At 42.3% G+C, this 26,142-nt stretch overlaps 1 protein-coding gene across 4 annotated transcripts in view; it reads right to left on the bottom strand.

The window, feature by feature from the left end:
* Positions 1 to 26,142, bottom strand: part of lyst (lysosomal trafficking regulator) — a 364,467-nt gene that overhangs the window by 33,025 nt on the left and 305,300 nt on the right. For 3 of the 4 annotated variants that reach the window (XM_041187582.1, XM_041187584.1, XM_041187583.1), the window contains 10 exons: positions 21,902 to 22,047; positions 21,719 to 21,815; positions 21,029 to 21,090; positions 20,867 to 20,922; positions 15,737 to 15,889; positions 14,066 to 14,310; positions 13,712 to 13,778; positions 10,766 to 10,922; positions 8,409 to 8,549; positions 6,743 to 6,960 (listed from right to left, as the gene is read on the bottom strand). In XM_041187582.1, the coding sequence (XP_041043516.1) occupies positions 6,743 to 6,960; positions 8,409 to 8,549; positions 10,766 to 10,922; positions 13,712 to 13,778; positions 14,066 to 14,310; positions 15,737 to 15,889; positions 20,867 to 20,922; positions 21,029 to 21,090; positions 21,719 to 21,815; positions 21,902 to 22,047 (1,342 nt within the window). Of the gene's footprint in view, positions 1 to 6,742; positions 6,974 to 8,408; positions 8,550 to 10,765; positions 10,923 to 13,711; positions 13,779 to 14,065; positions 14,311 to 15,736; positions 15,890 to 20,866; positions 20,923 to 21,028; positions 21,091 to 21,718; positions 21,816 to 21,901; positions 22,048 to 26,142 lie in introns of those variants that run through there. The other variant, XM_041187585.1, reaches the window with a different exon arrangement.

Genomic DNA, 26,142 nt, shown 5'->3' with positions numbered 1-26,142 from the left:
CAGGGCTTCTTAATTGGCTGCCTCCAGGAAGATCATGACCAATGTTTTACCATGAACGCTTTCAGGTTGCCGATGTGATCGAAGCTGACATCAGGATTGCGACCGAGAACCACAGAATTGTTACAGTGCCGGAGGCCATGTGGCCCATCATGGCTGCACTGGCTCTAGGAATGAGCAATTTACCAAGTGCCATTTTTCTGTCCCCTCCCCATAACTGTGCACATTCTTCTTTTTCAAATAACAGTCTAATTCCCTTTTGAAGGCCTCAATTGAACCTGCCTCCAGCACACTCTCAGGCAGTGCATTCAGACCCTAACCATCCACTGTATGAAAAGTTTCTTTCTCATATTGCTTTTGCTTCTTTTGCCGATAAGTTTAAATCTGTGTTCTCTCACTCTTGATCTTTTCATGATTAGGAACAGTTTCTCGCTATCTAGAACAAAAACAAAAATACCTGGAAAAACTCAGCGGGTCTGACAGCATCTGCGGAGAGGGATACAGTTGACGTTTTGAGTCCATATGACCCTTCATCAGAACTCCCTATCTACTCTGTCCAGACCCCTCATGATCTTGAAAACCTCTATCAGATCTCATCTCAGCCTTCTCTTCACCAAGGAAAACAGTCCTAACTTCTACAGTCTATCTTCCTAACTAAAGTTCCTCATTCTTGGAACCATTGTCACAAATCTTTTCTGCACTTTCTCAAATGTCTTCACATCCTTCCTAAAGTGCTGGGCGCATACTCCAGCTGAGGCTGAACTAGCATCTTATACAAGTTCAACATAGCCTCCTTGCTCTTATACTCTATGCTCCTGTCAATAATGCCTAGGATACTGTACGCTTTATTATTAGATCTCTCAAACTGTCATGCCACCTTCAATAACTTATGCAGGCCAAGCAGCGAGAGCAACGGGGATATAAAGAGTATAGAGAGGGAAGGCAAGGCTCAGTTCGAGTGGTGAGAGGCAGCGAGAGCAGCTGGGCTATAAACAGCGCAGAGAAAGCAGGCGTGGGATGTATCCGAGTGCTGAAAAACAGCTACAGCAGTGATGCTAAGGCGGGAACTGAATCCAAGTGGTGAGAAACAGCAGGAGCTGTAGGGCTAAGCAGAGCACGGAGAGGGTAGGCCAGAGCTCAGTCTGAATGGCGAGGTGTAACGAGAGCACCAGGGCTACAAAGAGCATGGAGCGAGAAGGCAGGTGTTCATTCTTAATGGCAAGGCACAGCAAGAGCAGCAGGGCTACAAAGAGCGCAACGAGGGAACGCAAGAGCTCAATTCAAGAGGTGAGAGACAGCGAGAGCAGTGGGGCTACAAAGAGCACGGAGAGGGAAACGAGAGCAGCGGGGCTACAAAGAGTGCAGGCAGGGAAGGTGAAGGCAGCGGGGCTGGAAAGAGCGCACAGAGGGAAGGTGAGAGCAACAAGGCTACAATGGGCGCAGAGAGGGAAGGCGAGAGCAGTGGGGCTACAAGGAGCGCAGAAAGGGAAGGCGAGGGCAACGAGGCTACAACGGGTACAGAGAGGGAAGGCGAGAGCATCGAGGCTACAAAGAGCATGGAGAGGGAAGGTGAGAACAGTGGGGCTACAAAGACCGTGGCGAGGGAAGGCGAGGGCAGCAGGGCGACAACAGGCGCAGAGAAGGAAGGTAAGAGCAGCAGGGCTACAACGGGCACAGACAGGAAGGCGGGGGCAGCGAGGCTACAAAGAGCGTGGAGAGGGAAGGTGAGAGCAGCGGGGCTACAAAGAGCATGGAGAGGGAAGGTGAGGGCAGCGGGGCGACAACAGGCGCAGAGTGGGAAGGTGAGAGCAGTGGGGCTACAAAGAGCATGGAGAGGGAAGGTGAGGGCAGCAGGGCGACAACAGGCGCAGAGAGGAAAGGTGAGAGCAGCGGGGCTACAACGGGTGTAGAGAGGGAAGGCGAGAGCAGTGGGGCTGTGAAGAGTGCAGATAGGGAGGTGAGAGCAGTGGGGCTACAACGGGTGCAGAGAGGGAAGGTGAGAGCAGCGGGGCTACAATAGGTGCAGAGAGGGAAGGCGAGAGCAGTGGGGCTACAAAGAATGCAGAGAGGGAAGGTTAGAGCAGCGGGGCTACACAGAGCGCGGAGAGGGAGGGCCAGAGCAGCGGTGCTACAATGGGCACAGAGAGGGAAGGCGAGTGTAGTGGGGCTACAAAGAGCATGGAGCGGGAAGGCGAGGGCAGTGGGGCTACAACAGGTCCAGAGAGGGAATGCGAGAGCAGCGGGGCTACAACGGGCGCAGAGAGGGAAGGCGAGAGCAGCGTGGCTACAAAGAGCGTGAAGAGAGAAGGCGAGAGCAGCGGGGCTACAACGGGCGCAGAGAGGGAAGGCGAGAGCAGCGTGGCTACAAAGAGCGTGGAGAGGGAAGACGAGAGCAGTGAGGCTACAATAAGCGTGGGGGAGGTGAGAGCAGCAGGGCTACAAATACTATGGAGAGGGAAGGCAAGAGCAGTGGGGTTATAATGTGTGGAGAGGGAAGGCGGGAGTAGCGGGGCTATAAGGAGCTTGGAGAGGGAAGGTGAAAGCCGTGGGGCAAGGCAGTTTCTAGTTGAGCTAACAAATTGAAGTGACATCATAGGGACACAAATAGGTGATTGGCTGTTCAGTATTTCCAACCTGGATTAAGGAACAAACTGGTGAATCTTTATTTTATTGTTGGTTTTATTACTATTAGTAAGGTGTATTAGCTATTAGTAGGAATCATAATATTAATAACACATATTAGTGTTGGTAATTTTTATTGGTAAGGACTCATCTTGGAAAATACAGACTAATGAACTCTATCTCTCTCCACAGATTCTATCTGACCTCCTAAGTATTTTCAGGATTTTCTGTTTTAATTTTGTTCAATTTCTTTCTTACCCCACATGAAAAATTCCTCTTTAACAGTCCCAATTGCAGCAATCCTTCTCAGTGGTGATCATAGATTTATTGATCAAAATACTACATCTATCAGTACAATTGTGGATTATCATTTGTTCAATTTGCAGTCAAGTGATTATTAAATCACAACTGCTAATTTGTCAGTACAGGTGTCACATCAGAATCACAGAGAGCAGAAGAGGCCCTTCGGCCCATCGAGTCTGAACCGACACATGAGAAACACCTGACCTACCTACCTAATCCCATTTACCAGCACTTGGCTCACAGCCTTGAATGTTATGACGTGCCAAGTGCTCATCCAGGTACTTTTTAAAGGATGTGAGGCAACCCACTTCCACCACCCTCCCAGGCAGCGCATTCTAGACCATCACCATTCTCTGGCTAAAAAGTTTTTCCTCACATCCCCCCTAAACCTCCTGCCCCTCACCTTGAACTTATGTCCCCTTGTGACTGACCCTTCAGCTAAGGGGAACAGCTGCTCCCTATCCACCCTGTCCATGCCCCTCATAATCTTGTGCACCTTGGGCCGCCCCTCAGTCTTCTCTGCTCCAATGAAAACAACAAAGTCTGTCCAACCTCTCTTCATAACGTAAATGTTTCATCCCAAACAACATCCTGGTGAGTCTCCTCTGCATCCTCTCCAGTGCAATCACATTCTTCCTATAATATGGTGACAGAACTGCACACAGTACTCCAGCTATGGCCACACCAAGGTTCTATACAACTCCAACTTGATCTCCCTACTTTTGTAATCTATGTCTCGATTGATAAAGGCAAGTGTCCCATATGCTTTTTTCACCATCCCACTAACATGCCCCTCCGCCTTCAGAGATCAATGGACACATACGCCAAAGTCCCTTTGTTCCTCAGAACTTCCTAGTGCCGTGCTATTCATTGAATGCTTCCTTGTCAAATTACTCCTTCCAAAGTGTATCACCTCACACTTTTCAGGGTTAAATTCCATCTGCCACTTATGCGCCCATTTGACCATCCCATCTATATCTTCCTGTGGCCCAAGACACTCAACCTCACTATTAACCACCCAGCCAACCTTTGTGTCATCCGCAAACTTACTAATCCTATCCCTCACATAGTCATCTATGTCATTTCTATAAATGATGAATAATAGGGGACCCAGCACAGACCCCTGAGGTAGGCCACTGGACACTGGCTTCCAGTCACTAAAGCATCCTTCTGTCATCAGCCTCTGTCTCCTACAACTAAGCCAATTTTGAATCCACCTTGTCAAATTACCCTGTATCCCATGTGCCTTTGCCTTCTTTATAAGTGTCCCATGTGGAACCTTGTCAAAGGCTTTGCTGAAATCCATATAATCTACATCAACTGCACTACGCTCATCTACACACCTGGTCACCACCCCAAAAAATTCAATCAAATTTGTTACGCATGACTTCCCTCTGACAAAGCCATGCTGACTATCCCTGATCAAACCTTGCCTCTCCATTGCAGATAGATTCTCTTCTTCAGAATTTTCTCCAATAGTTTCCCTATCACTGACGTGAGACTCACTGGTCTATAGTTCCCTGGCTTATCTCTACAACCCTTCTTAAATAGCGGAACTACATTAGCTGTTCTCCAGTCCTCTGGCACCTCCCCCGTGGAGAGAGGAATTAAAAATTTGGGTCAGAGCCCCTGCGATCTCCTCCCTTGCCTCCCTCAGTAGCCTGGGACACAAATTATCTGGACCTGGAAATTTGTCCATTTTTAAGCCTACCAACACCTCCAATACCTTGTCACTCCCTATATCAATTTGCTTAAGAACCTCGCAGTCTCTCTCCCCAAGTTCGATACCTTCACTCTCATTCTCTTGGGTGAAGACGGATGAGAAGTATTCATTCAACACTCTACCGGTGTCCTCTGGCTCCAACCATAGATTGCTCCCTTGGTCCCTAATGGGCCCTACTCTTTCCCTGGTTATCCTCTTCCCATTGATATACTTATAGAATATCTTGGGGGTTTCCCTACTTTTACTAGCCAGAGCTTTCTCATATCCCCTCTTTCCTCTCCTAATTGCTTTCTTAAACTCCAGCCTGCACTTTCTGTACTCCACTAATGCCTCCGCTGATTTGCTCTCCTTGTACCTGCAGTTACGTAGAAATTTATGATGTTAAAGCAACAGAGCTAAGCAGGATAAAATCGCACCATGTTCTCTACACCATATTATTGCAGAATCATATGAACATACATACAAACATAAAAATTAGGAGCAGGAGTAGGTTATTCAACTCCTCAAGCCTGCTCTGCCATTTGATAAGATCATGCCTGACATGTTTGTGGTCTCTGTGGCCTCAACTCCACTTTCCTATCTACCCCCTAAACCCTTTGACTCCCTTGTCAATCAAGAGTCTCTGTAACTCAGCCTTAAGAGTACTTGGTGATCCAGCTTCCACTGCTCTCTGGAGAAGAGAATTCCACAGACTAATGAACCTCAGAGAAAAAAATTCTCATCTCCACCTTAAATAGGAGACTCCTTATTTTTAAACCATGTCCCCTAGTTCTAGATGCATCCACAAGGACAAATATCCTCTCAACATCCAACCTGTCAAGTCCCCTCAGGATCTTATATGTTTCAATGCGATCACGTCTCATTCTTCTAGACTGTAATGGATACAGGTCCAATCCTTCCAATCCTTCATCATAAGATAACCCCTTCATCCCAAGAATCAGTCGAGTGAACATTCTCTGAACCGCTTCTAATGCAATTATATCCTTTCTCAAGTAAGAGACTCCAGATGCAGTCTCATTAAGGGCCTGTACAATTGTAGCAGAATTTCCTGACTTTTATCTTCCATTCCCCTTGCAGTAAACAACAACATTTCATTTTCAATGTTGCACCACAGGAGGCCATTTTGCCCACTCTACCTGTGCTGGCTCTTTGAAAGAGTTACCCAATTAGTCCCACTTCCCTGCTCTTGCCCTGTAATGTGCATGCATACACAACATAAATAATCGAAATGTCGGGGTAATTTCAGGGCTAAAATCCATTATTCTTTGTGTTATTTTCACTGTGACCTGAAATAGATTGGCACTTTAAGTGCCAGTTCACTTTAATGCACAAAACTAATTTGTTATACTTTAAAAAAGGGAATCTGTGCATTGCTCGATCTTTTGTGCAATGGCACAGAGTGGTCTGATACTGGTATGTACTGATTGCTCCGCATATTGGCTTGCTTGGTAAACAGGAGAACTATTTGGAAAAAGTAGAGAAGGATGAGGAACAGGAAAACTAAGTGGATGGAGCACTTCCATAGGCAAATGAGGTCACCTGCCATCTGTCTGAAAAGCATGGTGTAAATTACTAACAGGGCACACTACACTCAGCTCTTAGCATATCAAGTATCTTTCCATAATGATCAACAGTGCATGTCAGACTATCGCTAACTGAATTTAAACAAAGTATTTTCAAACTCTAAACACAGCGGCATTGCTTTGGAGCATCAGTGGTACAAAGCCAGAGAGAGGAGATGCCAATTTTATTCCTTGTGCTGTTGGCCTCCAAATCCTGGTCATGTTGTTTGTGTAGAGCTGTGAAAAGTTCAAAAATCAAGCAGGCAATTATTTAAAAGCCCTTATAGTACTTCAATCAACCTTTGAAGCTGAATTCTTTTCCCCTTTATATGACATTTTAAAATGATTTTTTTTTTACTCAGTACCTTTTTCTACATTATTCTAATTGTATTGCTCTGCAAAATTGTACTTCAAAACTATTTCTGCACTGCAAAATTAATAAAAGCATTTAAGGCAAATGCTCAGTGTTTGGCTCACTTTACATTTGATGGTTGGCTTCATAATGATCTGAAAATTGAGAGGGGTGGAGACTTACCGCAGGATGAAAGACATTGATAGCATGAACTGCAGCTCTGCCCTTTTGTTTGTTTCCAAACACCAAGTCAATCCAATTGCAAATTGTTTGTGAAATGTGATCTGACTCCAAGGCTTGGCGGTGAATCAGAATGTACAGCCGGGGGTCGTTGCGAGCCCAGGGTGGGAGGTTTACATGATTCACTCTTTCTCCGTTCTGCCGCATTCCAAAGTCAAAACCTGAAAGCAGGGCCTAGTTTAAAACAAGTGCCATTCTTGCAAATAACTCATCTCAGGAGACATATAGTGAGCCATTGATTCAAAGCATAAAGATCTATTTGAAACATGTAAAATGTTTCCAACGTAAACTGATTAAATTATGTTTGGCACAGCAATAATAACTTGCATTAATGTAGCACTTTTAGCATAGTGAAATGTCCCAAGGCAATTCACAGGAGAGTAATCAGGTATAATTTGGCACCAAGTGCATAAGGAGATGTTGGCGGGTGACCAAAACCTTGGTCAAAGAGGTAGGCTTAAGGAAGGTCTTAAAAGGAGAGAGGAAGAGAGGTTTAGGAAGGGAATTCCAGAGCTTGGGGCTGAAGTTGAAGAAATGGCCACCAATGGTGCAGCAAAGGAAATTGGGTATGTGCAAAAGACCAGAATTGGAGAAACACAGAGCTTTCGAAGGGTTGTAATGCTGAAGGAATTTACAGAAATAGGGAAGGTAAAAGCCAGGGAGGAATTTGAAAACATGTATGAAAATTTTGAAATCAAGGTATTATTGGACTGGAAGCCAATGTAGGTCAGGGAGCAGAGGGGTGATGGGTAAATGCAACTTGTTACAAGTCAGGATACGGCAGCAGGTTGGAAAGCAGGATGCACTCATTGGATCCCTGCCCTGCCTGATAGTTGTCCGTGTGCTTCTGGCACCCAGTCCCTCTCTGCCTGTATATTTTTAAGTTGTGGGGCTGACAATCTCCAGAAACTTGTTAGGCACAAAGCTCTCAGCCCCATAGGTTCCCTATTGTGACTCCAGCTGCCGCTCAAACCAGGATCTCAAGCTGCTTTATCTGGTGACAATTCCTGCATGTTGTCAGCCAGGCCATGAGAAGTGTTCAGGATTTCACACATGGCACAGGATATACATTCCACGGGAATGAAGTGCCTTTACTTTCTAGACTATTATTTAGTAACGCTTAGCAGCTACTCACCAGGTCTAGCTGTCTCCCACTCTCAGGCCACTCTATTTTGTAAAAAAGCAGAACAGCAGTTCTTCCCTCACCTGGCCAAGTTCCCTCACTCACCAAATTTCCTAAGTGCTTTTTTGAAGCAGTGGTCTGCAGAGCTAGACTCCGTGCTGCTTAATTACTCGTTTTGCACTGATTAAATACTAGTCATAGCATACCCTTATCGTGACAAAAGATTTAAACATGAAGGCTTTGCCAGATTTTCCTGACCATCAATACATTTTTGCCTAAGAGGTAAAGTTTGTTCTTGAAATTTGCCTGTATAATTTGGCTTCTAAGTCCTAATGCTGACTAGAAACTCAATAAGCTATGTGAGCATTGCAAAAAGATAAAACAGTCTAACATTAAGGTGAGAGAGATCAATATTGCACTCATTTCCACAAATAACCATACCAGTAAATAGGTTCATTGTGAAATATACATTTATAATGGGCATACCTTCTCTATTGACTAAGAACTCTGGAAGGTAAAAAAATTCTGGAATGAGCTCCTTCACATCAGTCATGGATTCATAGGAGGATAGGCGCCAGGTAGTATTCATGGAATGAAATGTTCGATCTGGGATATCAAAACTTTGATCTAAACACAGAGAATACAATTCAGGGTTATTGTCATATAAAAAGGAACAACTTGCATTTGCACCACTGGACATCTTAAAGTGCTTTACAGAAGTACTTCTGAAGAGTAGTCACTGTTGTAAAGTAAGAAAGATGGGCCAGGATTTTCCTGTCGGCGATTTGGGGATGGGCTCGCCAACGGGAAAATGACGCGGGATGACGTCGGGAAGAACACCCAGTCCCTTTAAATTTTCAGGAAGGCAGGCGGACAGCGAAATCAGCTGTCCACCCGCCAACCTGTCAATAGTCAAATAAGCCATTGACAGGTTAATTAAGATTGTTAAAGACCTGCCCATCCAAGCTTAAGGCTGGCAGGCAGGCCAGGATCCCCAGCGGGCTTCTGGTAATACATGAAACCTCATCCATTAGTGGGATGAGGTTTCATGTCCGTTCTTAAAAAAGTTTAATAAAGTTAATGTGTTTCTTATTAACATGTCCCATCTCATGTGACATTGTCACATGAGGGGGACATGTTAATAATTTTAACATTTTTCTATTTTTGGTGTTTTTTTTAATCTGTCAGTAATCTCCCTGAGACAGCACTTGGTCTCAGGGAGCAGTGCGCCCTTTCGTGCACATGCGCGAAAGAGCACAATTTGACAAATGGGGAATCCTTCCACCCACCCCCTGCACAGGAAGCGCATAACACTTCCTGTCGGGCAGGCCACTGGGCGAACCTTAATTGGCCCACCCACTCAAAATGGTCGTGGGCCCCGTTTTGGTGGCGGGGGTCGGCTGTCCGCCTGCCACCGAGCCGGTGAGGCCCGCACGCCCACCAAGTGCAAAATTCCGCCCATGGAAGCTAATTTGTATTAAGTAAATTCCAATCAACAGAAATAAGGGCATAAAAAATAGTTGGAGTAGGCCATTTAGCCACTAGAGCCTGCTCCACCATTCAATAAAATCATGGCTGACCTGATTGTGGCCTTAACTTCACTTTCCTGCTTGCCCTCCATAACCCTTGACTCCCTCTGTTGATCAAAAATCTGTCCAAATCAGGACTGAATATATTCAATGACCCAGCCTCCATTGTTCTCTGGGGGAGATAATTCCAAAGACAAGCGACCCTCAGAAAAAAAATTCTCATCTCTATCTTAAGTGGGAGGTGCTTTATTTTTAAACTGTGCTCCCCCCACCAAGTTCTATATTTTCCCACAATGGGAAACATCCTTTCAGCATCTACCCATCAAGCCCCCTCAGAATCTTACATGTTTCAATAAGATCACCCCTCATTGTGATAATGACAAGATAATCTGCTTTTTGTGATGTTGATTAAGGAATAAATATTGGCTAGATCACCGGGGATAACTCCCCTGGTCTTTTTCAAAATAGTGCCATGGGATCTTTTGCATCTACCCAGGAGGCAGATGGGGCCTTGATTTAATGTCTCACCTGAAAGACTGCACCTCTGACACTGCAGTGCTTCCCTCAGTACTGTACTGGAACGCATCCTTGATTTTGTGCCCAGAATCGGATAGAATACTCCAGATGTGGCCTAACCAGTGATTTATGAAGGTTTAGCATAACTTCTCAACTTTTGTACTCTATTCCTCTATTTTTAAAGCCAAGGATCCCATATGCCTTTTTAACAGCCTTCTCATCTTGTCCTGAGATCTTCAAAGATTTATGTATGTGAACACCTAAATCTGTTTCTGCATCTCCTTTAATGTTGCACCATTTAGTTTATATAGAATCTCCTCATTCTTCCTACCAAAATGTACTATTTTGCACTTCTATGAACACTTCAGGAACTAATTTAGATTTAATTCTAGAACTGAAGATTTTGCAGAATCAGTCAGGTAAAACCACTGTCATCAATATCCAACAAATTACTTTGTTTATACTTTCGTTTTACAGAATTTATTTTGGTAGTGATGCAAAGCTTCAAAACAGAAAGCAAAAGTAGATGTACTTTTTTTTTACAACCAACACCACTAGATAATTTAGAAACAGAGCATGAAAAATTCCCTAGTTAATTTTCTCATTAATGCTGTTGAGGTCTAGGACACATTCTTGCATATTTCTAATTTATTTTTTAATGCTTACAAGGTTTCCAAATATTAATAGGCAACACTAAACTGCATGTTGTTATTTCCATCTTAAGCATGGCAATTAGAAAATCCTGCACTGCAGCGCTTAAGATGAGCAGTAACCATTCATTAGTTCAATAGATCTTACCCTGATAAGCCAGAAACATTTTGGTAAATGGTGGCATCCTAACTAGGAAGTGCAAGACTGTTCCACTATTTGAGTAGTGAGAACCATAGTGATACGGCTGTACAGGTGGCATTGGATCATCTTCTTGAGCACCTTTACGATATTCCTCCTCTAGATACTGACATGAAAGAAAAATCACATTTGTTTAACCACATTGAGTGATCGGTGAGACTGCTGGTGAATAGAAAGCAGATTAATAAAAACCTGCAAACCTGTTACATCATCCTAGAAACTGAAAAATCAGGCGATAAACAAGTGCCAAAGAGTCATGTGGTGTGCCTGCACTCATTCCACACCAGGTATGTGCCACAACTGTTAGGATCCCCACCAGATACTGATGTTCAGTCCCATTGCCTATGCAAATCAGGGAGAGGCAATAACCCCATTTGAAAGCTTTTTGTGAAACTGGTTGCAGAATGAACAGTGTATGCTGTGTGCTGCAGTCAGTTTCCTTAAAAAAGCAGCCAAACCAGCTATCTTTAAAAGGAACCACTTGAAGCTGCAAGCAAAAAGTTAAAAATAACATTTTTCACTTGGCTGAACATGGAGCTAGGAGAACATTAGGAATTGGAGCAGGAGTAGCCATACAGTCCTTTAAGCCTGTTCCACCATTCAATAAGATCATGACTGATCTTTGAGCTCAATCCCAATTTCCCACCTGATCCCCATATCCCTTGATTCCCTTACAGTCCAAAAATCTATTGATCTCAGCCTTGAATATACTGAACATCATGCATGGCCCTTGGGGTAGAGAATTAAAAATATTCACTACCCTCTAAGTGAGGATATTTCTCCCTATTTCAGTTCCAAATGGCTTACCCCTTATCTTGAGATTATGGTCCCTAGTTCTATGCTGTTCTATTCTGGCATCTATACTATACTATAACACTCTCAGAATCTTATATGTTTCAAAGAGATTACCTCTTATTCTTCTAAACTCTAGACTGTACTGGCTGATTTTGCTCAATCTCTCCTCATTTGACAACCTTCACATCTAAGAATGTCAATATTCGTGCCCTCCTCCTTACAACCTACTTTGGCAAACTTGAATATATACACTAGGTCCCTTCATCTAAGTCAATAATATAGATTGTAAATAGGCTGCGGTCATATCACTGATCCTTGCCGTAGCCCACTATTAACATCCTTTTTTCTGATCCTTTAACTAATCCTAACACTATGGGCCATTATCTTGTGTGACAACTTTACCAGATGCCTTTTGAAAATCCAAATATACTACAGCTATTGGTTCCCCCTCATCTACCCTGCTAACTGCATCCTCAAACAAGTGAAGAGAGTACTCAGTAAAGCACATACCTCCGACATGCTGTGTTAACTCAGTTTTAAACTACATTATAACACTTATGCACTTCCAGCTGATCTTTTCACAGAATTATTATAGCACAGGAGGCCATTCAACCCATTGTTTTGCCCCATAAATCAGGTGTTGACAATCCGCAACATTCCAAAACAATCAATAACATTCTAAGTTTTAAAATTGTCAATTCGCCCTGTTAACAGACCCCTTATAAAAAAATTCCAGGATCCAGATCCACAATTTTACCAAAAACTAATCTGTTCTTTCTTAGGTCATACTCGATCAGTGTACCAAGTTTCACAGCTGAAATATATTAATTAATTTTTGAGATTTATTGTGTACAGCCAAACAGACTAACAAACAGGGACAAAAACATTACCTCCCCTCATTTTCAGTGGCAGAGGTAAAAACTCTAATAGATTTGTCAAACTTGATTTCCCTTTCATAAAACCATGTTGACTTTCCCAAATCATATAAAGATTTTCTAAGTTATGAGCGTTTCCCTGATGGATGATGTTAGGCTAACTTGTTTCTAGTTTCCTGTTTTCTCTTTCCTTCCCTTTTTGAATACCAATCCAGTTCCAGCTGACCAATCTCATTCTACTCCCCTGCTCCCACTCATGAGCTGTGGTCTGTCACCATGATAGTTGCCCGCAACTTATCACTACCATTCAAGAGGGAGACAGACCAATTTGTCACAGTCCTTCTGCCAGCCTCCTTAGGCAGGTGCAGCATATGCATGACCTGGTTTGCGCACCCCAATTCTGGCCCAATCTATTTTTTTAGACCAAGAACTACAAAGAACATTAATAATTATTAATAAACAGGCATCAGGAGGCTTTTAATGTTCAGCTTAAAATGTTTCTGCAGCCAAGTCATAAAGGGTTTGTGGAGGATAGATTCACCCATCTGCTTTTGCCAAGAATTTTGCTGTAATTTTTTTGTGTGTTTTTGCTGACTTAGAGTCAAAACATTCAATGGACCTTTCAAATCCTGAGCCTTTTTTTCTGTGTCTGTGCTATAAATGAATTTTGATACTGTGCCTGTGAAAATGGTTTAACATGTAGTGCAAGATTTGACACTCGTTTCAAATCCAGTCACCGTGCACACATACAATGGACAATGAGGTGGAAAATGGGGACGCTATTTTTTTAATATTCGTTCATAGGATGTGCATGTCATTGGCAAAGCAAGCATTTGTTGCTCATCTGTAACTACCCTTGCGAAGGTGGTGGTGAGCCCACTTCTTGGACAGCTGTAGTGGGCGAGCAAGTTGACCTTTCAAACTTGGGTCTGCATTCAAATTCAGCCTAGACTGATGGGGTTTCTGATTACGCTAAAGGTCTTTTGGGAAATTGAGTTATGGGGTCTCAACTGGAAAATAGAAAAAAAAAGGATAGAGGGTACAGCAGAGGGAAGCAGGAGCTGTGCGCCGCACCTAATTGTGCTGCATTTGACCTAGGAGTACCTGGTGAATGACACAAGGAGCTTAAGATGATAAAACACATTTCTCGGCAACCTACTTTAAAAAAAATCAGAATAATAATTTTCAATATAACAAACATGAAAGCTCATTAATTTATTTTAACCTTATAGTTATCCACGTATCGATCTTCCTTTTCTTTGGACTGTACAGCTATAGGTTTCAGAAGATTTCTGAAAAGAGTGAAACAAATTGCATGCAGATTAGAAAAAAGCCTCCAAAAGGAAGTTAAATTATCTTTATATTTGGCAATTCCCAAGCACAGCAAATTCCTGATTCTCCTGACACCATGGGAGGGTGGGGGGGAAATAAATCAGACACTATCCCATCCCGCTATGAATTATCCAGTGTCACTGTTACATTCAGGACTGACATTGGATTAGGTCTCATAGCAGGTGGTCAAATTTATCAAAAGGTGCATGATATTCTACAAAATCTGCATAAAAAGCTCAAACTTTACCTGTAAATTGCTGGTTCATTTAAGTCGACTGTTTCACTAGAATAGTCACTCAGTATGAAAGGAAAAACAGGATACTGCATGAGATCGTTGAAGGAGCGACCTGCATGTTTGTTCAAATGAGTCAAATACTCAAAATTGGTTATCTGCCCTGAGCACCACAACTGGGTGAGAGCTGAAATGTTTCCGTATTCTAATAAATTTGGTAGATTGGAAGTGAGGATGTTTTGATGAACATCATCCCGAACCTACATAGGAAGAAGGAACAGAATTAACTGCACGAACAACCAATTAATAAACATGACAACTATTAACAGCTTTATAAATCAATCAGTATGCAACACAACACCGTTAGGAGAGATTCGATCCGTAAGCATTTGTAAATAATTCAGATGAAGCATCAACAATGTTAGCAATAATCTGGGAGACTCACTTTGCAAAACTCATGATAAAATTCTCCAGCTGACAAGTTGAGGGGGTGACTATTATCCACTGTTGAGTTGAAACTGATAAATATTTGCAACAGAGGGAATATGGGTCAGTGGGGAGAGTGCAGGGCAGAAGAATAAATTTGGATTGTTCCAGCAAAGAACTGACACAGACGTGATGTGTCCAATTGCCTCTTCCTGTGCTGTAAACTTCTATGATTCTATAATATTTTGAGAGTTGGTATAAGCAGGAATACAAGTCCCGAAAGCATACCTATTTAAAACGTACAGATTATCAGCTGGAAAAGTTAACTGATTATTAGTTTTCTATTGAGCTCACTGTTCAGGATGGATGGAGAATTCTAAAGTTGTCCAAATTCTTTCAGGACCGAGGGTACCATGCCCACACCCTCTATCTTATAATGGAGAATCCAGTTTTCCAGGTGCCTTACATTATTCCCATGATTCAGAAGGTAGACAAGTGGCACGAAACAGTTGTGTGTGCGCACTGATGGCAAGAATCAGCAACTCAGCAGGATAAGAGACAGTAAAATTCTCATACGTTTTATGTTTATAGCTTTGCTGGATTTCATAACCTGATGAATCCAACTGTCATTTTCTATTAATGCTATCAACTGGTGCCAATCTAGCCACCAAACTTTTGACCAGCAGCTTTATATAGTGAGGAATATCAGATTGCATGAACTTAGTCAATGGAGTTGAACAGCATTTTATTGGTTAGTAGTCTTTTACTTATTTCTAACGTCTTGACAGAATTCTAATTTACTGGAAATAAAAGAGTAACTGAGCCATACAGGTCAGAAAGATGGCAGGTTCAAGCCCCGAGATTGCTGGTAGCAATCCTGGCAATAGCAATATTGCACAATTGACCTTGAAAATATAAATTAGGAAGAGAAAATCAGCCAGGGTTCTTTGATTTCTGTTCACCATCTCCTGTCAGAAGTTCACAAATGGCCATGAGATAAGGTGACAAAAGAGCTCAGATCTGATGCTTGCAGCAGTCAATTAGCCTGATGTTTACTATAAAGGTACACATCTCAACAGCCAACTGAGTGGGATAACAAAAGGCCCTTGTACTTATAGGATCTCATCTCAGCTAAGAATCACTACCTTGTAGAAAAGATAGGAGAGTGAGTACGTGAATGGTGAAAAAAATGCCACTGATGTCTTCCTTTCTGCCTCTCATTTATAAAATGAAAGAATAAAATGAAAATGAATCCAATACCTTTGTGCTGTCAAATGCCAGAAGAAGAGTTCTGCCATTCGTTAGGAAAATTTCCAAGGCATTGTCACGCAGCTGCCACCATCGCTTGTGAACCTCTTTAATTTCTTCATATGTCCAGGAGAATGAAGCTGGCTCTGTTTCCACTGCAGTGCTCTGTAAAACAACAGTTTGATGGGCAGAAATTATAATGTTTCATTAATACAGAGTAAGAAAGAATGAACTTGCATTTATATAGATCATTTAATTTCGTCAGGATATCTTCAGATACTTCATGGCCAACAAATTAGGAAAAGAGAACACAAGAATATGTAGAGTATTTTATGTTCTCCTGAATAATATCACTTGAAAGACAGCAACTTGGTCAATGTAGTACTCCTTTAGTACTGCACTGAAGTGTCAGCTTTACAGTTTGTGCTCAAGTCTGTTATGGAGCTGAAAACTCATATCCTTCCAAATTAGAGGTGGGGGTATAGAACAATCACTGAGTCACAGAATCACACAGTGCAGAAGAGGCCCTTCAGCCCATCGAGTCTGAACTGACACGTGAGAAACACCTGACCTACCTAACTAATCCCATTTACCAGCACATGGCCCATAGCTTTGAATGTTATGACATGCCAAGCGCTCATTCAGGTACTTATTAAAGGATGAGAGGCAACCTGCCTTCACCACCCTCTCTGGCAGCACATTCCAGACTGTCACCACCCTCTGGGTAAAAAAGTTTTTCCTCACATCCCCCCGCAAAAACCTCCTGCAACTCACCTTGAACTTATGTCCCATTGTGACTGACCCTTCAACTATGGGGAACAGCTGCACCCTATCCATGCCCCTCATAATCTTGTACACCTCGATCAGGTCGCAGCTCAGTTTTCTCTGCTCCAATGAAAACCATAAGACCATAAGACATAGGCCCATCGACTCTGCTCCGCCATTCAATCATGGCTGATAAGTTTCTCAAACCCATTCTCCCGCCTTCTCCCCGTAACCTTTGATCCCCTTACCAATCAAGAACCTATCTATCTCGGTCTTAAATACCTGGCCTCCACAGCCTTCTGTGGCAATGAATTCCATAGATTCACCACTCTCTGGCTAAAGAAGTTTCTCCTCATCTCTGTTCTAAAAGGTCATCCCTTTACTCTGTGCCCTCGGGTCCTAGTCTCCCCTACTAATGGAAACATCTTCCCCACGTCCACTCTATCCAGGCCTTTCAGTATTCTGTAAGTTTCAATCAGATCCCCCCTCATCCTTCTAAACTCCATCGAGTATAGACCCAGAGTCCTCAAACGTTCCTCATATGTTAAGCCTTTCATTCCTGGGATCGTTCTCCTGAACCTCCTTTGGACCCTCTCCAGGACCAACACATCCTTCCTGAGATAAGGGGCCCAAAATTGCTCACAATATTCTAAATGTGGTCTGACCAGAGCCTTATAAAGCCTCAGCAGCATATCCCTGTTTTTATATTCTTGTCCTCTCAAAATAAATGCCAACATTGCATTTGCCTTCTTATCTACCGACTCAACCTGCAAGTTATCCTTAAGAGAATCCTGGACTAGGACTCCCAAGTCCCTTTGCACTCCAGATTTCTGAATTCTCTCCCCATTTAGAAAATAGTCTATGCCTCTATTCTCTTGAGCAAAGTTCATGACCTCACACGTCCACATGTTGTATTCCACCTTCCACTTCTTTGCTCATTCTCTTAACCTGTCCAAATCCTTCTGCAGCCTCCCCGCCTCCTCAATACTACCTGTCCCTCCACCTATCTTTGTATCATCTGCAAACTTAGCCAGGACGCCCTCAGTTCCTTCGTCTAGATCATTAATGTACAAAGTGAAAAGTTGTGGTCCCAACACTGACCCCTGCGGAACTCCACTAGTCACCTGCCGCCATCCTGAGAAGGACCCCCTTATCTCCACTGTCTGCCACCTGCCAGACAGCCAATCTTCTATCCATGCTAGTACCTTGCCTCTAACACCACGGGCTCTTATCTTACTGAGCAGCCTCCTGTGCGGCACCTTGTCAAAGGCCTTCTGGAAGTTCAAGTAGATAACATCCATTGGCTTTCCTTTGTCCAACCTACTCGTTACCTGCTCAAAGAATTCTAACAGATTTGTCAGGCATGACTTCCCCTTGATGACTTTGCCCTATTTTATCATGCACTTCCAAGTATTCTGAAATCTCATCCTTAATAATGGACTCTAAAATCTTACCAATGACCGAGGTCAGGCTAATCGGCTTGTAATTTCCCATCTTTTGCCTCACTCCCTTCTTAAACAGGGGGGTTACATTAGCGATTTTCCAGTCTTCTGGGACCCTCCCTGACTCCAGTGATTCCTGAAGGATCACCACTAATGCCTCCACTAACTCCTCAGCTATCTCCTTCAGTACTCTGCAATGTAATCCATCTGGTCCAGGTGATTTATCCACCTTCAGACCTTTCAGCTTTCCTAGCACCTTCTCCTTGGTAATGGCCACCATATTCACCTCTGCCCCCCGACTCTCTTGAACTTTGGGGATGTTACTCGTGTCTTCCACCCTGGAGACTGATAAAAAGTACCTATTCAGTTCATCCGCCATTTCTTTGTTCCCCACTACTACTTCCCCAGCGTCATTTTCCAGTGGCCCAATGTCCACTTTTGCCTCTCTCTTACCCTTTATATATCTAAAAAAAAACTCTTGTAATCTTTTATATTACTCACTAGTTTACTCTCATATTTAATCTTCTCCCTCCTTATTTCTTTTTTAGTTGTCCTCTGTTGGTCTTTGTAGGCTTCCCAATTCCCTGGTTTCCCACTGCTCTTAGCCACATTGTATGCTTACTCTTTAGCTTTTATGCTGTCCCTGACTTCCCTTGTCAGCCATGGTTGCCTCATCTTCCCTTTAGTATGCTTCTTCTTCCTAGGGATGAATTTTTGCTGTGTCTCCCAAGTTCCTCCTAAAAACTCCTGCCATTGCTGTTCCACTGTCTTTCTTACTAGGCTCATCTCCCAGTCAATTCTGGCCAGCTCCTCCCTCATGCCTCTGTAATTGCCTTTATTCAACTGTAATACCGTTACATCTGATTCCAGCTTTTTCCTCTCAAATTGCAGGGTAAATTCTATCATATTATGGCCACTTCCTCCTAAGGGTTCCTTCACCTTAAGCTCCCTTATCAAATCTGCCTCATTACACATCATCACTAAGTCTAGAATTGCCTGTTCCCTACTGGGCTCCACCACAAGCTGCTCCAAAAAGCCATCTTGTAGACATTCCACAAATTCGTTTTCTTGAGATCCACTACCAACCTGATTTTCCCAGTCTCCCTGCATATTGAAATCCCCCATGATCACTGTAACCTTGCCTTTCTTACACGACTTTTCTATCTCCTGGTGTATCTTGTGCCCCATATCCTGACGACTGTTCGGAGGCCTGTACATAACTCCCGTTATGGTTTTGTTACCTTTGCCGTTCCTCAACACTACCCACACAGATTCTACATCATCTGACCTTACGTCGTTTCTTGCTATCGATTTAATTTCATTTCTTACTAACAAAGCAACCCCACCCCTCTGCCAACCTTTGTTCCTCAGAACTTCCTAGTGTCATGCCATTCATTAAATACTTCCTTGTCAAATTACTCCTTCCAAAGTGTATCACGTCACACTTTTCAGGGTTAAATTCCATCTGCCACTTATCTGCCCATTTGACCATCCTGTCTATATCTTCCTGTAGCCCAAGACACTCAACCTCACTGTTAACCACCCAGCTAACCTTTGTGTCATCTGCAAACTTATTAATCCTACCCCCCACATAGTGATCTAAGTCATTTATATAAATGACGAATAATAGGGGACCCAGCACAGATGCCTGTGGTACACCACTGGACACTGGCTTCCAGACACTAAAGCATCCTTCTGTCATCAGCCTCTGTCTCCTACAACTAAGCTAATTTTGAATCCACCTTATCAAATTACCCTGTATCCCATGTGCAGTTGCCTTCTTTAGAAGTCTCCTATGTGGGACCTTGTCAAATGTTTTGCTGAAATCCATATAAACTACATCAACTATACTACCCTCATCTACACACCTGGTCACCTCCTCAAAAAATTCAGTCAAATTTGTTAGGCATGACCTCCCTCTGACAAAGCCATGCTGACTATCCCCGATCAAACCTTGCCTCTCCAAGTGGAGATAGATTCTCTCCTTCAGAATTTTCTCCAATAGTTTCCCTACTGCTGACATGAGACTCTCTGGCTGATAGTTCCCTGGCTCCACACATAGATTGCCCCCTTGGTCTCTAATGTGCCCTACTTTTTCCCTGGTTATCCTCTTCCCATTGATATACTTATGGAACATCTTGGGATTTTCCCTACTTTTACCAGCCAGAGCTTTCTCATATCTCCTCTTTGCTATCCTAATTGCTTTCCTAAGCTCCACCCTGCACTTTCTGTACTCCACTAATGACTCCGCTGATTTGCTTCCCTTGTACCTGCTAAAAGTCTCTCTTATCCTTCTCATCGTATCCTGAATATCTCTGGTTATCCATGGTTCTCTGGGCTTGTTACTCCTTCTTATCACCCTGGAGGGAACATGTTGAGCCTGTACCCTCCCCATTTCCTTTTTGAATGCCCCACCACTGCTCCTCTGTAGATTTCCCCTCAAGTAGCTGTTCCCAGTCTACCTTGGCCAGATCCTGCCTTATTTTACAAAAATCCACTCTCCCCAATCCAAAACATTTTTTTGCAACTTGTCTAGTTCTTTGTCCATAACAAGCTTAAATTGTACCATGTTGCGGTTGCTATCACTAAAATGCTCCCCCTCCACAATCTCAGCCACCTATCCGGCTTCATTCCTCAGAATTAGGTCCAGCACTGCACCATCCCTTGTTGGACCCTCTACATATTGACCTAAAAAGTGCTCCTGCACACATTTCAAGAAGTCCACTCCTATCCAAGCCCTTAACACTATGTCTATCCCATGCTGACTCTTAAGACCACTTCTGACTTGCATCCTTGAATTACTACATATTTCTCATAGCAAAGTCACAAAATATGAACGCACTTATATACATGAGCTTGAACTTCAAATATTTTGGAATTCCATTGTAAAATGAATCTAATAGATTACTTTTTAAACATGAGATTATATACTTACAGGGTGCTCGAAGGCATCAGCAGCATTATCCTCAACAAAATACATTCCCGACTCCCCTGGAAGGCAACAGATTTCCATCAATTTCCCCACATCACTTGAACTTAAATATCTTTCTTCACAGCTCTAGCAACAACTTGTGGAGAATTCACAATTATTACTAACCTAAAAGGAGTTCGCCAACCGTTTCTCGAGATGGGGCAACATTGATACATTTGCGAATGAATCTATCGAGAAAACAAAATATTACTCTGTGAGATCAACATCAATCAGAATAATTGCAAAACAATTTACCTCTTTTCCTCTTCCATTTGAACATTATTTTGTCTGGATCCACATGTATTTGGGTATTTACATAGAGGAGAAAATTCACAGGGCAATGGGAAAGCAGTAGGATAGTGGGCATAACTGAAAAGGTCTTTTAAAAAATTGGCACAGGCATTCTTGACGCAATTAGTTCCTTCCATTCTGTATGGCTTAATGATTTGTCGCTTGCTGTTCTATGAGGAGAGTCAGATGACCAATATTCTCACTGCAAATGCCACCATGATATGGAGTATAGCAGGTACAGAAATGTTGCCAGTAGACCAAATTAGGTGATTCTCTTGAGTTCTTCTTGGTAATCAATATTTATTTTGTTATCTCTTAAGAGGCAAAACTAAGGGGAATTGCTTTTATGGCAAACCAGAGCCCACTTGCCAATGGAAAAGTTAACTCACATTTTTAAGAAAAGATAAATACTATGTGTTATTAATATTTGCGACTTCTTAGCAACAAAGGCAGATCACATGAACACCTTTAAACAAGAAAAGTTTAAGAACTTATTGTTTAGTCTTGGTCAGATGGTGAAGTTACCTGATAGGTTCACTTGTTGCTTTATCCTTTACAGTTGATGAGAAAGAAGAATGAGATTTATCTTCAAACAAAAACGATAAAGGTGGCTTCAGTGGTTCTGCAACAAACAAAAAAGAAAGACTGAGGACAATCCAAGCAGACCGAAGTGTCAGAAAATGTTCAGGGTTTGTTCCAACTTTTTACCCTCTGGTTTCTGCCGGTCTGTGAGCAGGTATTTATTAGGTATAGTCAAATAACATCTTTGTAAGCGTCGCCTCTCTCTATTGGGGCCTTCTGTTGGATCCAGTTGCCATGAAGTTGGGTAAGACACAGGATCATACCATATTGCCCTAGAAATTGAATTATTAAAAAGGTTATTCATAAAAAAGTTACATAGTCATATATTCCAAATCTGAATTTAACTCCAATTTAATTTTTCCAACTGTATAAACATTTTTTTTTAAGGTTTCCCTTATTTCACCAGGACTGACAGTTACTCCTGATTATATACAGGTCTGGTAACAATCATCTCTGTTGGTTCTAATCTTCTGAGAAGCTATTTTAATTAGTATCATGACATATATCAATACAAATCAATCACTAACATTTACTCTGCTGACACCAACAGTATCTGGACAATATTTGCTTTGTGTGCTGAACCTAACTGAGATGATGTTATATTCTACAAAATATGAGGGCAGACATGGTTCCACATGTAGACAGAAATTAAACAGAACATTTTAAGTTCAGTTGCAGAGCAGTCACCTATCCTTTGTCCTCTGCTGTACCCATTTTTCACTGAAGCCTTCAATAGGTTACTTGTTTAGTGCACTAGGTGGCAATCTATCCCATAGGTTACCAAGTAATTCATCTTTAAGTTATCCATTTTCTAAGAAAGAAAAATAAAAACTTTAATATAGTGGCTTTCACAACCTCAAGGACATCCCAAAGTGCTTAACAGCTAATGTTACTCTTGAAGTGTTATCACTGTTGTATGTAGGGAATGTGGCAGCCAATTGCACACATAAGCTCCCACAAACAGCAATGTGATAATGGCTAAATAATCTGTTTTAGTGATGTTGATTGAGGAATACATATTGGCCAGGACAGTGGGGAAGAACTCCTCTACTCTTTTTCAAAATAGTGCCATGGGATCTTTTACATCCACTTGAGAGAGCAGACAGGGTCTCAGTTTAACATTTCATCCAAAAGACAGCACTTCTGACAGTGCAGCATTTCCTCAATATTGCACTGGCATGCTGGTTAAATTTTTGTGCTTAAGTCTTTGGAGTGGTACTTGAACCCACCACTTCCGATTCAGAATGCTACCAGCTGAGCCACAATTGACAATTAATATATGTTCTCCATTCTTATCCCTGATTCTGCACAAATTAAGTATTGACCTATATCCATCCCACTGACTTAAAATACTTCCAACATGTATCTTTACTTTTTTCCAAATTATAATAGTGATTTACCTGAATTGCCTCTATTCAGGGTTCATTATTCTTTGATTTTCCAAACCTTTTCAACTGTCTCCATGTTCTTCTATAAATACAGGGATAAGGCCTACATAGACTGCTATAACTGTAGGCTCACCAAACCTTCATGGATCATTAACCCAGTATTCCCTGGATCATTCTTTCAGTCCTAGCTAAGTAGTATCACTCCTGTCTTTGAGTCAGGAATTTGTGGGTTCAAGTCCCACTTCCGAGACTTGAGCAGATGATTTAGGCTGACACTCCCAGTGCAGTACTGAGGGGATGCTGCACTATCAGAGGTGCCACCTTTTGACTGACACAGGAGCAGGCATTTATAAAGCGATTCAGTAGTCGGGGAAGGGTGGGGTGTGCAGACAAGTGTTTTTGCAACTGCCAACCCTCTCTCTGGGCTCTCCCTGGTGCCCGGGAAAAGAATATCACTTGTAGGGTGCAGAATATTTTGAAGTGGGGGAAAATGGAAAGGCAAAAGCAGTGGTCCATGTGGGAAACAATTTTTAATTTCAAGAACTGGGGAGGAAATTCAAAATACAAGACCTCAATCTCAGTATCATATGTTGATGAGTTGAATACCAGTAAGATGAAACAAGTTCACATGTGACTGGAGATGTGGTGGAGGAGGGAGGGTTTTAGATTTCTGGAGCATTGAGACAAGTTCTGGTGGAGAAGGGACCTGTACAAGATGGATGGGTTGCATCTCAACAGATCTGAGACCAATGTGCTCACAGGGAGGTTGACTAGTGCTGTTGGGGAAGGTTTAAACTAATTTGGGAGGGACACCAGGATGAAGAGAGGAGAAACAAGATGCATAGAGGTGTAGGAAAAACAAATAGCATTGGAGTAAAATATAGTTAAAAAATACAGAATCTTACATGGGATGAATGTGAAAATGGATTTGGAATGGATGGGTGTGAAAATCCACAGAGCATGAAAAATAAGGCTGGTGAGCTGCAAGCACAAGTTACCATATGGTACTGTGATACAGTGGCAATAACCTGGCTTAAAGAAGGGAAGGATTGGGAACTTAATTTTTTTGGTTACAAAATATTTGGGAAAGACAGGGCAGGAATAAAAAAGGAGCGCGGGTTGCAGTATTGATCAAAGAGACTGCTGCAGGACTGGAAAGGGATGAAAAAAGGTCAAAGACCAAAGCTACTTGGTAAGAATTAAGGAACATTACAGGAGCTCTTAGGCCATTTGGTGTATACTGCAGGCCAGTGAATAGTGGGAAAGAGGTGGAGGAGCAAATGTGTAGGCAAAGAAAAGAAGTATAGCGTAATGATAATTAGGGGACTTAAATCATCCTAAAATAGGATGCTTTTCCAGCCCAACAAGGAAGGAAGCTGTGCTCGATCAAAGTGATGAAGTGGGGCAAGTGGAGCATATGAGGATACTGATCATAATATTAGGTTCAGAATAGTTATGAAAAGGAACAAGGAACAATCAAGTATAAAAATACAGCTGGAGGAAGACATTGAACACTCCTAATGAAGAGGATCCAAAGCTGGAGCTCCCTGGATGACTAAAAATAGAGGTTAAAAAGAGAAATTAAGGAGGCTTATGATAATTGTAAGGATCCTAAAACAATAGAGAACCAAGCTGTACAAAGAGAGTATAGAGGAGATCGAAACAAAGAAAATAAGAAGGGAAAAGAGAGCATGAGACTGGATTAGTTAACATTAAAGGAAGCTCAGATGTCTTTTATAAAAACATAGAATTAGTGAAAGGGTAGTCAAAGGAAGACAGGTGCCAATTAGGAACGATTTAGGACATCGTCCTGTGGAGTCAGAGGGCATGCCCAAGGTACTAAATGAGTACTTTGCATCTATCTTCACGGAAGAAGAGGGTGCTACCAACGTCACAGTATTGGAGGAGGTAGTAAAGTTAGAATAAAAATAGATGAATGAGGAAATATTTAAAAGGTTAGAAGTATTCAAAGTAGAAAAATTAACCAGGCTGGATGGATTGTTGAACAGAGAAAGCTATGAAGGCTGTGGCCACAATCTTACAATTCCTCCTAGATATGAATGTGGTGCCAAAGGATTGGAGGATTGCAAATGTTACACCCCTGTCCAAAAAGAGGATAGGGATAAACATGGTAACTGCATGCCAGTCTAATGATGGTGGTGGAGAAACCTTGAGGCACAATGGCTGGGGTTTTCCGATCCCGCCTGCCGTGGGACCAGAAATTCCTGCACAAAGTCAATGGACCTTTGGCCGGTCCACCAAATTTTCCGTCCTGCCCACGACGGTTCCCACCAAAATCCTGGCCAATAATCCAGGGCAAAATTTAATGGCTCTTGGAAATATATAGGTTAAAGGCAAATTGGGTTTGACGACCTTTCTTAGGCCCTCCTGCTACCGAAGGGCTGGAGCACAGATAAAACATCTCGGGCTGTATGCAGCAGAGATTGTTTTGACAAGAAATGCAAATGGTTATTGTAAATATAACATATAATTGTAAATATAGTGAGGCACCTCCTGTACTGTATTGAAAGAAACTGACTGTTCTGCACTTTATGTAATGTCAAATTTGAACTTTTATGTAAAGCACCTTTACAAATTTAAAGAATGAAGTATACTTTTTGAAAAAATTCAACAAAAGGCAAAAGAAGATGAATCAATCCAGTTGCTCAAGATTAATATTATAGAGAAGGACCACTGTCAAGTCAACCTGAACATTGGACTACATGTGTCTGCTATTGCATCATTTTTGCCTTCTGTCATTATTAAATCTGGATTTGAATTTAATAACTATTGGAAAGAAAACATGAGTAAATGCTAAAATATTTCTTTAGAAGTGACTGCAGTAGAAGCCATGTTGATTTTGTTTCTGCAAAGCTGGCAACCATTTTCCTATATCCTGCCTGGATCTCCTGTATGATCCAGTTCAACTGTTGGTCACAAACTTTTCTGCAGGTATAAATGAACAAACGCCTCTGGGAG

Source organism: Carcharodon carcharias, chromosome 5, assembly GCF_017639515.1.
Source record: "Carcharodon carcharias isolate sCarCar2 chromosome 5, sCarCar2.pri, whole genome shotgun sequence".
In the NCBI taxonomy this organism is placed as follows: Eukaryota; Metazoa; Chordata; class Chondrichthyes; order Lamniformes; family Lamnidae; genus Carcharodon; species Carcharodon carcharias.
Note: the sequence above shows the minus strand (reverse complement) of the source record. Positions and strands in the feature narration are given on the sequence as shown.